Here is a 16,189-nt window from a genome sequence, read left to right on the forward strand (position 1 = left end):
TCTATCTATCTATCTATCTATCTATCTATCTATCTATCTATCTATCTATCTATCTATCTATCTATCTATCTATCTATCTATCTATCATAAAGAATCAATTGGTAAAGCAACTCGGGCTCAAATCCGTGGCAAACAAACCACTTTCAGATATTTAGGCAAGGTAATTTAGTGATGGAAGAAGAATATTTAGTTGATCGTGGGAATATGGTTCTGTTTACTCTGGATGACAAGCAGAGAAGGTAGTAAAAACAAAGGAACCACTGTGTTAAAGGTTTAGTCAAGATAGTCCAGATGCTCCAGATGCAAAAGGGTGGCCATGAGAACTGAGGTATTGAAAGTTGTGACTGTGACTTCATTTCAAACAGCTCAAGCCTCCTTAATCTCAATTGGATGCACTACAGTTTCTTCCCTCTTTGTAAGCATCAATGTCTTTCTTAAATTATTCTGATAAGGAGATGAGTACAGTGGTCAAGACACATTCAGTCCTTACAAAGCCCTGTCCAGTACACAAAAAGGCACAAAAAGCTGTAAATTCAGTGAAAATGGAACTGTAAATCTCCTTGGGACAATTGAGTTTTGGTTGATCCCTGTTGTCAAACTACCTGCATTCCTAGCCGAGCCTCAGTCCCCATCTCACCACTTATTGGTAAATGGTAGACTGACTTGGACATATTCACTCATTCAGACCACATTCACACACATTGATGGCAGTGTCTGCTAAAGGGCCCAACTGTCCAACAGTGCTGTTCCAAGTACTGTTTTGATTGGATAGATATTTTAACCAAAAACAAAAACCGATCTAATAAAGAATAAATGTTGGATTACCAGTTTCACAATTTCCTTTACATTTTGTATGAACTGATGTTAGGGAATGTGTTTGCTGGTGTTGGGTGTTATAGTCTGTGTATCTACATATACATGTACTTGTTGATCTGCAGTAACCTACCAGCAGGTTGTAACCATGTTATAACTCCAACTCTTTTCACACTAGATGGTGCCCATGCACCACAGAGACTCTTGCTTGGTCATTCGCCTAGATTTGTTTTCAAACCTTTACTCTGCCCTTCTGAATTCCACCCTAACCAAACATATTCAGCAGCAAGGTCTGGTGGGGAACAACACACACATTACCATTCTGAAGGAATCAACAGTAGGGAATGCAGGGTTCACATTTCAGCCAACGTTGGTGTCTAGTTTTCCCAGTGATTAAAAGAGTCTTTGTTCAGAGAAAGTAGGACCTGAGAAAAGCTGAGCTCCACACCTGCTCAGAGCAGTAAAGAAGGTTCAGGAGTGTAATGGAGCAAACTGATCTGGATCAAAGCATACAATTTATTCTTTAAAGATGTGGTGGTTCTGATCATTGTGTTTATTCAAAAGGCATCTTTGTTTGGTATGTATATTGATTTATAATAAGTGTTATCCAAATGTTTATGTTTTAAGTATGCAGATGTATTTGCTCGTAAGGTTGCACAGTCAAGTGTCAGTTAGTATGTTCTTAAAATTGTTTTCTTTGTGCAAAATATGAATTGCTCAAACATTAGACAGCAAGTTTTTACACATTACATGCTTTTACTCATTTGGTTAGAAGAGCTTCAAACTAAAAAATATAGTATCTTTCTGAGATTTTGTGTCAGAAAGTTTGTACTTTGACCAGTTTATTGAAGGGACTTTGTGTAACAGAGAAGCACGAGTCAGTGTTTGTTCATCGATCAAGTGTGAATCACCCACGTTGTCCATGTCTGATTGGATCATTGATGTAAACTGGATCGTTGTAGCACACAGAGTTCTCTCCTGCAGTGGAGAGAGCCAGCAGTGAAGGATCCGGGCATTTTATGAGCAAAAAAAGCATTTTAGCTCATGGTAAAAGGGAACAAAAAGATGTACTTCAAAGGATTGACAGGAGATTTGAAAAGAGATTGGACAAGTTCATGATCAGAACAATTTCGAGGTGAACTGAGTCCAGAGGAATAACATCCTACAGTGTAGTGACTAGGCTGGTCCCGACGGAAGCTCCCTCCTACGAGTATACAGCAAAGTGCACACAGTGCCAAGGGTTAAAGACCTCAACTGATTTTCAGAGAGAAGTGAACTATCTACCTGCACAATGCCGTGTGAAGTTTTCTCACCACTGCTGCTCCTGCTGCTGTTCGTCTCCGTGTTTGGAGTATCTCAAGCCTGCCTGCAGGACACTGCTTCAGCCTACAGATTCACCGGTGCAGTATGTCGGCTCACCTATCCTGCTGCTGTTGTGTGTAAGTGCAACTTTGACCTTGTTTTGATTTTTATGTTGGCTGCTTGCCTCACTGACCCATTTATCCAATTTGACCAATAATCAGAATTCCTGATGCATGTCACACTTTTACACTTTGATGACAACCTTCACCACACACCCTGGTTACTGATGCAAACGGTGTCAGGTCTCTTCTAAGTAAACTTTAGGGAAAGGTACAATATTAGAGTTAGATCAAAGACAGTTTGTTTATAGGGAGAATTTCTACACAGAGCAAATCAGAGAGCTTTAAGCAGTCTGCACGGGGACCCCAACTGGCAACCCTCCAGTTCCCAACCCCAAGTGCCTGTGGACTGAGCAACTGCCCCCCAGAAGCATAGCATTGCATGTTAGGAATTCAAGCCAACCAATAGTAAACAGCCCTTACATTGATTTAAACTTGTGGAACTTGTTCCCTACTCGAATGCTTTGAGACTTGTGCTTATTCTGCAAACATACGAAAATGTTTTGGAAATTGATTTAATAAATGCAGATGACAAAGACTTAAAAACATAACTATCAAAGGACCAGCATGTCTACTGTGTATTCCCCTACTGTGTTTACATGTTGTATCATTCCCACATGTTTGTAGCTAGGCTCTGTTGAGGTTCCTGTCTGTACGTATGTGTTTTAGCATTTAAAAGTAAGACAAATATATTAAGTAGGCCATTGATTGTATTAAAATGAAAATGTACCTAAATATGAAATTAAAAAGTATCCCAGTATCAGTTTTCTTGTAGATAAATAGATAGAAATGTAACTGAATAAATGAAGTAGAAGTATTAAAAAGCAATATAACTGAGGGAAGGCAGCAGTACAAACAATTGTTTGAAGGCATGTTTTAAAAGAGCTAGCAGTAAAATGCAGTGCAGAGACTTCTGGTCTGTAATAGTTGATGTCCCTTTTTTGCAGCATACACTACTTCTTCGGGTTTGTTTTATTATTATTATAGTCCTGCCAAACATTTAGCACATGAGTCAGGGGTGCAAGCAGGGGAGCGCCACCGGATGGAGATGATCCTTGGATATGCTAAAGGAAATATAAATCCAATTTGGGTTTTGATTTTTTTGATCTGCTTTGTTGTACTTTTTTGTTTTCTCACTTATCTGCAATTTATCTCCATCCAAGTATCGTTGACCTCAAGCCCTTCTGTGTGTTTCTGGTAGTGAATGAAAAAACCACTAAAGTGATTGAGGCAGCATTTCAGCATACAAAGTACCCAAGTGTAAAGAGAGAGAAATCCCTGCTGTTTATAGGAAGAGTCAAATATGGCCTTGAAAAGTAAGTAAACCCACAAACAAAATCACACACACACACACACACACACACACACACACACACAAAAACTACACACAATTGCAAACATCGTAAGATTTAAATGAGAAAAAAACTTGTTTCTCTGTTGACCAGTTTGGAGATTCACAACCTGTCGATTGGTCAGAGTGAGTTTGAACTGCATCCAGGTGAAGGTATCAGCATGGAAATAAGGAATGTTTCTGCAGTCTTCAGAGGAACCATCCAGTATGGATACGGCAGCTGGCTGTAAGTCTGAAAAGATTTGATAAGCAATATCTGACATAATGACCTCATAAGCAGAAACAGAATACACAACAGAAAACACTCAATTAATGGAGTGAATCATTCAGAAACTTCCTCCCATTGAGGTTGTCAAGATTATTTTACAGAGATGTGTGACAATGTAAGATGGCTAGACATTCATTGGTGCTGGAATTCTACAAGGAGTTAGGATAGTTTAAAGTTGGAAATCTGTCTCCCATGGAGTCCAGACTCTGGTGGTGGAGGTGTTGGCTAATGCTGATGAGATGATGAACTGATGACACTACAAAGACTGGACAGTGATTGGGTGGTGGAAGTTCACACATAACAATGGCATGAATAAACTGGAGGAAGCTGCAATATGATAGGTTTACAATAAGGAAGAGCAGAGAGTGGATGTACAGTATGTGACTAGGTGGTGATAACAACAGCTGATGAGTATGGGAAAATACTGTATGAATTACCATGCATGACATGCAACATAATGTGAGAAATACGTAATAAAACTAGCATGCAAGATATAGTCATTAGATGGTGGTGCTCTGGCCAGGCCCTAACCAATCAATTCAAATGGTATAATCTTGAGTTGGTTTGCTGACTTCAATTCACACATCACTAAGAGGAAAAAAATGCAGATACTTATGCTGTTAGTTTGCAAACTTTCTGATGTTCTTTATGAGCTACAGTGAAACTCATTATTCAAGATTAGTCTGTATTTCTCACCTTGTTTTGGCTCTCCAGGAAAGGTTACATAGTTTTTTGATTTTTTTTCTATTTAATATTTTTTCATTTTACTGTATTGATCCCCGAGGGGTTAACATGCAACACACACATAGGCTGAAATATACTTATACACAAACAGGATCCTCTGGACATGCACTCGCAGAAAGACATCAGAGTGACGTAGCAGGCCTACCTTGGTCGTGCTCAGGAAGTGGTGTCGCACCTCTCCAGCTACCAGACAAATTTCCAGATTTGGTCCACACAGGGACTTGAACCCTGCGACTCTCTGGTTCCCAACTCAAGTCCCTACAGGCTGAGCTTGCTGCCCAAAGAAATTTTACAGAAATATAATATTATAAGCAGTGTTTTATAATGCTCTGAATGATTTAAGCAATAGAAGCTCATGGCTGACTTCTGGCATTGCACTTAGTAAAGATGACTTGTAATTCAAAAAGAGAAGCAGTAGTCTGACCCCTTAGAGATGGTTTCCTGTTGATTAAGCTGGTTTAGAAGTTGCATTTTCTGCCATGGTGGCATCACTATTCTGAAAAGAGATTGTCCCAGGAGCACTTTTGTCATTTGCTATCTGACATGTTTTGTTTCTCCTGTAGTGTCGAAGTTGAACAATCAGTTGACTTCGAAATTGAGTCTCAGATTGATCTTGGAATCAACCCAAAACTTTGTGAGTACTTCTATACATATTAGTTTACAAAAGCAGGTTAGGTTTTATACTAATTGCAATAGAGAAAGATGAGCTTGTTTATTAAAATAAAGTAGCTATATTTAAAATTGAAAAACCTAATCCTTATATATGGTCACTTTAAGTTTAGTTAATTTCTCTTATTCTGCTGCCTCACTGACTGAGAAACTATCGGGTAATTTCTGATTTGTTGTCATGTAATCAATACTTCAGGGGCAGTTGCGCAGCATATATTGTAGCTGCTGCTTCAATGTGCTGGAACCTTCCTACAATCTGTTATCTGAACATGCACATATGTCCTCATGTCCCTCTCTGTTATCTCTGTCTGTCCTGTCTGTCAGACTGTGGAGAAGGAAAGGTAGCAGCGGACACATCAGACTGTTATTTGAACTTTCACAAACTCCTGCTGCACCTGCAGGGGGACAAAGAGTATGTTTCAGAAGAGAACCCTGATGGAGGGTCAACAGCAGAATATGAAAATGCATCATAGAGACAGTGTCTGACCTTCTTTATGTTGTTTGTTAGACCAAACTGGCTAAAGAAGCTCTTCACTGACTTTATCACCTTTACTGTCAAGATGGTCATAAAAGGACAGGTAAGGACAAGAAAAACAGAAGAAAAACTTTCACTCTTGTCTTTTCTTGAAGTGAAAATAAACTTGACTTAATTGTCAACCTGATAGCATGTTTGTGTTGTTTAAAAGACAGATTCAAGTTAAAGCTGTTAATATGAGTCTTTTCTAAAATGCAGATCTGTAAGGAGATCAACAAGGTGGCAAATATACTGGCTGACTTCATTCAGGATACAGCAGGTGTGTGTACGTGTGTGTCGGTGACAAAGAAAAAGAAACATGGTGTTGTCTGCTCTTTAACACTTTTGAGAGCCCATTTCAATCAATATTTATTTGTACAACGCCAATTCATAAAAAGTGTTATGACAAAAGAGCAGGTAAAAGACAAAACTCATTGTTGAGAAAACAGTCTAAGCTTATAGCAGCATAATGAGGAGCTAGTCTGAATGGTAGATCATTGTGTGTGTGTGTGTGTGTGTGTGTGTGTGTGTGTGTGTGTGTGTGTGTGTGTGTGTGTGTGTGTGTGTGTGTGTGTGTGTGTGTGTTTCACAGGGCAATTTCTCAGTGATGGAGCCATCAGTATGGATATTGGTGTAACTGCTGCACCTGTCATCACTGCAAACTACATTGAATCATACCACAAGGTTAATAAACGTCCTTACGATCTTTAAGCAGATTTTATTGGGTTTATTCTAATTGTCAAACATCATCCCAGCTCAGAACAGACTGTTTCTATGTCTATATCTTTAAATGCAAATGAGGGCTTGGATGGCATGGGCTTTTATACTGCACCATTACAATGAGGAGGCAGACTCAGAGGGCAGAAAAAACACTTAACTGGGGGAGAGGAGGGACTTTTCTCATCATTTTGGGGTTTGTGGACAGGGCTGGGGACATATATTACGGTAGAAAAACATGGTTAGGTGTGTTTTACATAGAATGTGACCTTTAAGCCATGATTAGATTACATTTTGTGTACTGTGAGAGAGAAATTGATAAAACAAAGTTGTTCGGGTGAGCCTGGGTGATTTAATGCTAATATACGGTATCCTTTTAGAAGAGCCCCTGCAATTGCTATAACAATTTCACCAGTCCATTCTTTATCCCACAAGGATAGTAGATTTTCAGATCTGGCATATTCATGTGCAGAACATGTGTTTTGTATAAGAGTTTACAACTTATTACATATTTTCTGTTCATCCCATAACTTTCTTTTGATATATATATATTTTTTTGTTTTACAATTTCTTCCAGGCACTGACCAACTATAAGAACATCTCAGCTGTCATCAATGATTCAGTTTTCCACCCCAGTCATCTGACTGAAAACAAGATGCTCTACTTTTGGCTGTCAGGTGAGCAGGTTTTTAAAATGTATTTATTGTTTTTATTTTACTCTATTGATCCCCCACAGGGAGATTAGTTGTTTTCACTCTGTTGGACATGCAACGTTAGTTACGTACTGTAACTCCAGATTCTATGAAGTATTGAGGTTTATCCCTCGCGCTTTTCTTCAGCCGTTCACGGAGTCAGTGGGGCCCACCGCTTAGAGGGCTGCGCCTATACTCATAGAATCTGGAGTTACAGTACGTAACTAACATTCTATTTCGTATAGGCTTCGCCCTCTAAGGCTATCGCTATTGGGCTAGAGGCGAAGCAGGATGTAGTCAATGCCACACTGGGTCCGGAAGTACCACAAGCACAACATACACCCCGAATAACCATTTTTCGCCAGACAGCATCAGGGGAAAAAACGGAACATCCCACTCTTACGCAGACAGAGTGCTGAGTACTGAGTGAGACATTTGAGAAACGGGAGGCATCCCATAGATAAAAAACGCACAAAGGAGCACGGAGAGGACCACGAAGCTGCCGTGCAGATGTCGTCCACCGTCACGCACCCGTGCAGGGCAGCCGAGGAAGCAACTCCCCTGGTGGAGTGCACCCGAATGCCCGCCGGAGGCTCAGCTCCTGAGGCGATATAAGCCTGTGTGATGGCGTCACACAGCTAGTGTGACAGCCGCTGTGTCGACAGGGGCTGTCCCACAGAATGTGCCCTGTAGTGTACAACAGCTGCTGGGGACAGCGTATGGCAGCCGTGCGCGCAACATAGCATGCCAGAGCGCGCACTGGGCACAGCAGGTGGCAGGTCGCCTGCTCCCCAGATGTATGGGGAGGAGGAAAAAACCCCTCCAGCGTGATCACTCGCGACTTGAACCCGCTAGTGATGACTTTTTGCATGAACGCTGGGTTTGGCCGTAACACAGCCGAACTGCCGTCCTCCCGGATCCTGAGGCAGGACGGAGCCACGGAGAGAGCTGACCACTCACTGGCCCGTTTTGCTGACGTCAGGGCCCTTCGTGGCACAATGAAACCGCAGCCGTGTGTGTTTTGATAGTGCTAAATGCCAGATCCCGATCCACTAACAGCTGGAGGAAAGAAGCACTTGAGGCAGAGGACACGCAGTAGCGGCGAGTTCTCTCTTCGCACCAGCGTTGAAACGCAGCCCACTTTGCGGCGTAAGATGCCGTTGTGGAGGCAGCCCGGGCGCCTTGAATAGTGCGCACCACATCCTGAGCCAGCCCCATACCTACAAGGTGTGCCTGCCCAGCGGCCAAGCCCAGAGACGCTGGCCGATGACCGGGCAGCTCGTGAGCACGCCCCCTGCCTGCGAGAGGGCATCCCCTCTCCAAGGGATTTCCCAGGGCTCGCCTGACGTCATCTGGTGTAGACACGGGAACCACACGGCATGCTCGCGCAGCGAGGCGACCAGGATAGCGCACAGCTTCTCCTTCCTCACTCTGTCCAGGAAGCTCGAAATCAACGGGACAGGGGGAAACGCATAAATGAGCGTCCTCGGCAATAGCCGGTGCGAAAAGGCGCCCACCCCGAGAGGAGGGTCGTCCTTTACGCTCAGGGAGAACCAAAGGGGGCACCGTGCATTTTCGCGTGCCACGACCATATCCACCTCCGCTCTGCCAAACCTTTCCCATAACTGGGAAAACAGGTCTGCATGAAGGGTCCATGATCCCGGAAGAGGACCCCCCCCCTGACATGATGTCCGCTCCCCGGTTCAGTTCGCCGGGGACATACAGAGCATGGAGAGAAAGCAAGCGTGTGCTCGCCCAGGCCAGCAGCTTCCTGGCTATGCCGAGAAGCTGGGCTGACGCCCTGTTGTCTGTGCTGATCAGCACATGATGATTTTTTTATTTATTTTTTTAGCAGAGGGATGCGTCTGAAAAAAAAAAAAACGAGATGCGTGATGTAGCCCCTCGCAGGGGAATCCCTGCTGACGTCATGCGGGGATTCCCCCAGTGGGCCAAGTCCAATACAATGGATAAAGGAACGCGGAACAGACGTCTCCGCTGCAGCCGGGGATCGATGCGTTAACCACCTGCAGACGTCTCATGTGGGGCAGGCCCAGAGGAATAACGACATGAGTCGCCGCCATCATGCCAAGCAGCCGCATGACAGTGAGAACGGTCACCGTGCTGCGTGGCTTCACTCGGCTTAATAATCCTCTCAGCGCCTCCACCCTCTGCTGGGGGAGCCGCGCTGACACGTCGGCCGAGTCCAACATCACCCCAGGTACATTATGGACCGGGATGGGATGGGGGAGCTTTCCGCCCAGTTCACGATGAACCCCAATCTCGACAGATGAGACACGAGCGCCCTCGTCTGGAGAGCTACTTCCTCTCTGGAGCGAGCCAGTAACAACAGGTCGTCCAGATAAAATAACACTCTCATCCCTGCCCAGTGAAGCGGAGCCAGAGCTGCTTCTACGCACTTGGAGAAAGTGCGTGGGGCCAGGGAATAACCGGACGGCAGACGGTTGTATTGGTACGATGTCCCCTCGAACGCGAAGCGCAGGTACTGCCTGTGTTTCGGGAGGATGAAGACATGGAAGTAGGCGTCCTTTAGGTCGATTTCTATGTCGTAGCCCTTCCCAGGGGAATCCCCGCTGACGTCACGCAGGGACTCCCCCAGTGGGCCAAGTCCAATCCAGCGGATAAAGGAACGCGGAGCAGACGTCTTCGCTGCAGCCGGGGATCGATGCGTTAACGGATGAACCACCGCTGCAGACGTCTCATGTGGGGCAGGCCCAGAGGAATAACGACATGGGCCGCCGCCATCATGCCCAGCAGTCGCATGACTGTGAGAACTGTCACAGTGCTGTGTGGCTTCACTCGGCTTAATAATTCTCTCAGTGCCTCCACCCTCTGCCGGGAGAGCTGCACTGACATGTCGGCCGAGTCCCACATCACCCCAGGTACATTATGGACCGGGGTGGGATGGGGGAGCTTTTCGCCCAGTTCACTATGAACCCCAAGCTCGACAGATGAGACACTAGCGCCCTCATCTGGAGGGCTGTTTCCTCTCTGGAGCGAGCCAGTAACAACAGGTCGTCCAGATAAGATAACACTCTCATCCCTGCCCGGTGAAGCGGAGCCAGAGCTGCTTCTATGCACTTGGAGAAAGTGCGTGGGGCCAGGAAATAACCGAACGCGAAGCGCAGGTACTGCCTGTGTTTCGGGACGATGGGGACATGGAAGTAGGCGTCCTTTAGGTCGATGGACGTGAACCAGTCGTCCTGGTGAACACACTCCAGCACCGGTTTGATTGTCAACATATGAAATGATCTGACCACAATCGATTTATTGAAAGGAGACAGGTCGAGGATGGGCCTCATCCCGCCTGTCTTCTTCCGCACGAGAGAAGTAGCGGGAGTAATAACCCCGGCTCTCCTCTTCTCGCTCCACTCTGGAGATGGCACCCTTCGTCAAGAGCTCCTGCAGCTCTGACCGAAGAGCCAGGCGCCCCTCCCCGGATGGCATGATCGTCTCCACTACCCCATTGAATCGTGGAGGGGGAGAGACAAACTGCAGGGCGTAACTCCGTTGAAGCAGTCTGTCCAGCCAGCTGTCCAGGGAACATACGTGCCGCCACATGGAGTAATGCTCCGAGAGCGGGCGTACATGTAGAGGAGGCTCCGCCATCCTGTCAGTCAGCCACGTCAGAGCCCCGACCGCCACTGCATGAGGAGCGAGCTCCCGTGCAGCCCAAGGGGGGGCCCGACTCGACAGGGCTGTTGGGGAGCCCGCAGAGGCCCGCATGATGGCCCCCCACCTGTCCGCCGGAGAGCTCACTGAGTGAGGAACACTCCGGTGAAGAGAGGACTGAGGAGATAGCAGGTGTCTCGCGGCCCGACTCCCAGGGAAGCCTGGGCAATCTGACTTGGCTCTCTGAGCTATCCGAGCGGCTCCCAGCTCCCACCGACGGTGGGGGATGAGAGCCGCCCGCAGCCCGATTCCCAGGGAAGCCTGGGCAATATGACTCGGCGACGGTGTCAGGTGCATCCTCCAGCCCTCCCGACAGGGAGAGGGGAGGGATGGGAAACCCTGACACTGACCCACGGATGGAGTACGGTGAATCCGCAGACTCCTCTCCATGGTCCAGCATGTCTAACTCCCGTTCCATTGTGCATTCCCCCACCTGCCACACCGGCTCTGCAGCTACAGCGAAGGCTTCCGCTCTCCGCTGCAGGTCATCACGGGGAAGGCGTAGGCAGCTGCTACACATTGCCCGTGAAGTTAAAGCCAGGCTGGCATGCTCCGGCCCAAGGCAGGCCTCACAGAGACGGTGGGAATCAGCCGGCATGATGTACCCGGTCTGACACTCTGGACACACACGGATGGAAGAGGTAGACATGGTTAATTTATGTTTCTCTTACCGGTGCTTGTACATACTTACTCGCTGAAGAAAAGAGGGAACAGAACACACGGTCCCTTCCGGTTATATACCGGCAGGTTGACTGTGGGAGGGGCCCACCTCGTGGGTGGGCGTGGACTACAACTCTTTCAGTGCTGCGCATGCGCGCGAGGGATAAACCCAATAGCGATAGCCTTAGAGGGCGAAGCCTATACGAAATAGAACACACATAGGCATATTCATGAACAGGATCCTATGGACATGCAGTGACAGAAGTCAGAGTGACGGAGCTGCCCCGGCAGGCACTCCGGAGCTGGTGGGCGGGGGGGATTTGGTGCCTTGTTCAAGGGCACCCCAGCAGTGCTCTGGAAGTGGTCTGACAGATCTCCAGCTACCAGACAAATTTCAACATCCTGGACTCAAGCTGGCGACCCTCTGGTTCCTAACCCGAGTCCCTACAGACTGCTACTGCCGCCCCCATTTGGCATTGCATTTACTTTTAAACTGCTAGTCATTTAAATTCTCTTGACTGGAAATGCTTTAAAATAATCTCGTCCTTCTTAGAATCCATAAAGTTTATTTGGAGTCATGTTAAAGATTGAATTTCAAACAAAGATTATTTAGTGTCATTCAAGAGAGCATTAATGTTGCAAAGTGGAAAGTAATTTAGTTATTTAGTTGTGTGTGTGTGTGTGTGTGTGTGTGTGTGTGTGCCACACGCACACACACACACACACACCTACACACACACACACACACACACACACACACACACACACACCTACACACACACACACACACACACACACACGCACACACACACAGACTGTTGAGAGGGAATAAGCCATAACGGATGCTCACAACCAAATAGCTCTTAAATGCTCCTAATAACATCCTTACTGCCTTTTCATTATTGCACATGACTTTGTCTTGCCTTTTTTCGTTGTTTCATCCATGGCACGACACACTTAATTAATTACATTATATCTGCTACAATGATAACAAAACGATGTTTCACTCTGTTCCAATTCATTATTTACATAAAGTGACATAGATACTAGATTTCCTAAACATGTAAGCCGGCATATACAACAGTTCTCCGACCTTCTTTTTGACTTCAAAGTGTTTGATTTTTATTTTACTTAAAACGTGTTGGATACAACTTTCACTTGTATTTTATTGCAGACCAGGTCTTAAACCCACTGCTTAGTGCTGCTCACCAAGACGGTCGTTTCATACTCAACATCTCTGGAGCAGAGCTCACTGTAAGTAAATCACATTCAAATAAAGACAATGTGGTGTAGAATAAATGCTATAATCATCAAAAACAAACTGAACCTCTACATATTGATAATTAGCAAATTACCAATTTTTGCACTTTAGTTTCTCGTTGTGTCTCACTTTATTTCAGGAACTTTTCAAGTCAAACCCCATAAGTGCTATTCCTGAATTTATCAGAACGGTAACTGTGAAACATCCTTGCACATTCATACATTTCTGCACACTCTCAAATACTTATACAAAAACACCCTGTTCAGATGAGACATATTATTTGGCATGTGTGTGTGTTCAGTGTCTGTTGGATTCAGGTTCTTCTGAGCTACGAGTCTGGAGTTCATCTGTTCCATTTCTAAATACCTCCACCTTGGGGACAACCGTATGGGCAGAGGCCTCTGGGCAGCTCAGCTGTGGGATGCAAGGCACACCAACGCTCTTCTTTCAAACAGTATTTGGCATTTATTGAATGACGGGAGATGGAAAATATGATTGGCAGAGTGCTGACAGCTTTCAAAAGATTTTCAGCCTTTACAGCAGTTCAGCTTCTTTCTTGTCAACACTTTATTTTCCTTGTCTAATTTTAGTATAGCTGCACTGTCATTCCTTTACTGTTTTGTGTGCCTTTGAATTGCCCCAGCAGACAAATAATGTTTTTTTAATTGAATTTGTAGATTAGTACACTTTAGCCAGTTCAACATTATAACAAAAACCAGGCAACAAGTCTGTTGTAAGAGAAACGAAAAAGGAGCAGCTGACAAACTTCAATATAATGAAGAAATCTGTTGTTTTAGATACTGTACATGTCTTACATGTCTTGATGTGCTGTTAGGGCAGGTAATTCACGTGTGTTTTGGTAAAGTTTTGTTTTTTCTTTACAAGAATGTGGTCATGGATGTCACAGCTTCCTATGCTAACAAGAGACTCTTCCTGAAAGGAAACGTGTCAGAGTAAGACATTTTTGATGATTTACCACAAACATACGCTATAAAGCATTCAACAAACTGCTGCTGGACTTCAGGCCCCAATATGTCTATCATTATTTTTTTGAAGACCACCTGTCCTTTAAATACACATACCCAACAGACACCAAATGTTTGTTTTGTGGGTTCAGTATCCCAAACCTCTGTATGAAGTCGTTGGTTCTGCATGGTGTTGTAATTAAATCTGCACACTATAAGGACAAAAGCAGACAAGGAGAAGGTAGGAAAAGGAGAGGAATCGCATCTGAACAATCTTTACAGGGGGTGTCTAATTGGTTGATTTTCAATTTTGGAAGGTTTCACAAATCAGCCAAAGCCCACCTTGATAATGTTTGTTTTAGTCATTGTTTACACCTTAGTTATCAGTATCATCTCTGATTGTACAGTTTTGTGTTTCAACATCTTTATTAAGTCTAGTTTTCCATCCATGTTCTTTCTTTCAGAGTCTTTATAGTCCAAGCTGAGCTTCTGTTACAAAAAGAGCAGGTAAAGTGCTGTGAGCTGATGAAAGAAATAAAACAATAAATCCAGGTATTGGGGCAGCTGTGACTCAGTTGGTAGAGTCGGTCATCTCTCAACTTTAAGGTTGGAGGTTCGAACCCCAGTTCCTGCAGCCACATATCCCATGTGTCTTTGGGAAAGACCCCAAAAGTTCAACTCTAGAGTTTGTTTTATTGATTAATATGATAATAACTTATCAGCAGAAAATCAAACATCTTAGTTTACTGCAATTTGAATCATTATTGTTCATGTTCATTAAAGTGTTGCTTATATTTCTTAATTTTTAATATTACTTTTTTAATCACCTGCTGAATAAGGCACATCTGGAATTTGTAAGAGAAGCAGTGGAGAAGATAGGCATTCCCAAAGTTCTATCAGGTAAGAAACCAATAACACCTTTATAATAAGATTTTTTTTTTACTCCAAATGTATAACACTGAAATTATAGTCAAAGTAGTATTTTATTTATCATCAGTCCTTTTGCTTGAATATGGATGTACTTAAACAAGCCGGAAAAATATTAAGATGATTTGCAGCTTTAACAGGACAGTCATATTTATTTCATATAATTATTGCAATACTTTTTAGGTAAGCACATTTATTTTAAACTAATGATTCTGGCAATTGATTTAACAATCAATGAAAACTTGTTGTCAAAAGCATCTACTTTCAATCCTTTGGGTACATTTGAAATGGTTTCCAATTAACAGCCCCGTCAACACGCATGTTAAACAATTCTTTTTTTTTAAGTTGCTGGTAGTGTCGTGGATAGTGCATGTGCATCACATATGGAGCCTGTAGTCCTTCAGCCCGGGTTCAAATTCAACCTTTGGCCCTTTTCCCACATGCCATTACCCACGACCGAATGCCTTAAATAAAACTTAATGAAAGCTATTTTGACAGCATATGTAAACAAATAAGAAAGCCTGTTAAGAAAAACACATCTTTTTTATATATATAAATAACAGTTATGCAGAATAAGGATGATGGTTGCCAGGAAGCTGAAAGGCCCGCCTCAGCACCTGGCTGCTGCTAGTCGGACCAAAAGCTGGTTTGAGACAATTTGACATTTGGAACCCGCCATCAATGGGCTTCAAAATTCCCCTTCAGAAACCAATTGGTGACATTACTGGGACTGCATCCATAGACTGTATAAAAAAGTCTATGGATATTGTTGAGTAATGAGTAATGTATAAAATGAAGCATTTGGAAATTAAAGTTAAGACTTTAAAAGACCATTGTTATGTGATTCATCAAAGTGTTAATGTTCTGGAATAGAGATCAATCCACGTGAGGTTTTTTTTAATTACTATTATTGATGTTTTGTGTTGTGTTTCAGTTCTTGAGGTTGAACTTACCAGGGTGTTGGACAAACAGGGAACTAACTTATTTGACATATTTAACCCAGAGGTGCTCCCTCAGGATGTACGTGTGACTCCTTTTATAATTTATTTTCCCAGTTTGTGGTGTACCTGTGAGTAATGTTGCTTCTGCCTTACTCTCTTTTTGCTGAAGGGTTTTGTGGTGGTTCAGATGGACTTTGGTTTCCCTCATCATCTCCTGGTCGAGTTTCTAAAGAAGACACTGCAGTAATGAGAAAACTGGGAAGCTTTTGGGCCAGATATAAATATAGTTACCAGCTCAAAAAGAATATATATACATACTGACATACTATTTGTTTGTTGTATTTAGGCAATCCATTTCTTTTCGTTTGAAACATTTCAATAAAAATCGCAAGGAAAGGGTTGTCATTGTTGTTCACATTTCCACTGGTGAATGAATGTGATGCATGCACCACATAAGGATGAAGTATACTCTCCGCACTTTATTTTGAAAAAAAAAACCCCAAACAAAAACCAACAACAATAGTCCACTAAATTGTAATTTATTAATACATTTGTT

General features: G+C 43.9%; 1 protein-coding gene across 1 annotated transcript; it reads left to right on the forward strand.

Annotated features, from left to right (window-relative positions):
- Nucleotides 1-1,875: 1,875 nt before the first annotated feature.
- Nucleotides 1,876-16,029, forward strand: cetp (cholesteryl ester transfer protein, plasma). Its single transcript, XM_079345712.1, has 17 exons — nucleotides 1,876-2,252; nucleotides 3,436-3,550; nucleotides 3,680-3,811; nucleotides 5,161-5,231; nucleotides 5,591-5,678; nucleotides 5,775-5,844; nucleotides 6,000-6,060; nucleotides 6,373-6,464; nucleotides 7,075-7,174; nucleotides 12,714-12,793; nucleotides 12,940-12,990; nucleotides 13,102-13,254; nucleotides 13,686-13,753; nucleotides 14,230-14,272; nucleotides 14,605-14,665; nucleotides 15,627-15,712; nucleotides 15,803-16,029. The coding sequence occupies exons 1-17, from the start codon at nucleotides 2,105-2,107 to the stop codon at nucleotides 15,878-15,880; spliced, it is 1,497 nt and encodes a 498-aa protein (XP_079201838.1). The 5' UTR covers nucleotides 1,876-2,104; the 3' UTR covers nucleotides 15,881-16,029.
- Nucleotides 16,030-16,189: the final 160 nt, after the last annotated feature.

Source organism: Symphodus melops, assembly GCF_947650265.1.
Source record: "Symphodus melops genome assembly, chromosome: 6".
NCBI lineage: Eukaryota > Metazoa > Chordata > Actinopteri > Labriformes > Labridae > Symphodus > Symphodus melops.

Excerpts from the sequence above, each read along its gene's own strand:
- cetp (XM_079345712.1), top strand. The coding sequence starts at position 2,105 with ATGCCGTGTGAAGTTTTCTCACCACTGCTGCTCCTGCTGCTGTTCGTC. Across the intron at positions 6,061-6,372 it reads CTTCATTCAGGATACAGCAG|GGCAATTTCTCAGTGATGGA; the intron begins GTGTGTGTACGT and ends TGTGTTTCACAG. Across the intron at positions 15,713-15,802 it reads CAGAGGTGCTCCCTCAGGAT|GGTTTTGTGGTGGTTCAGAT; the intron begins GTACGTGTGACT and ends TTTTTGCTGAAG.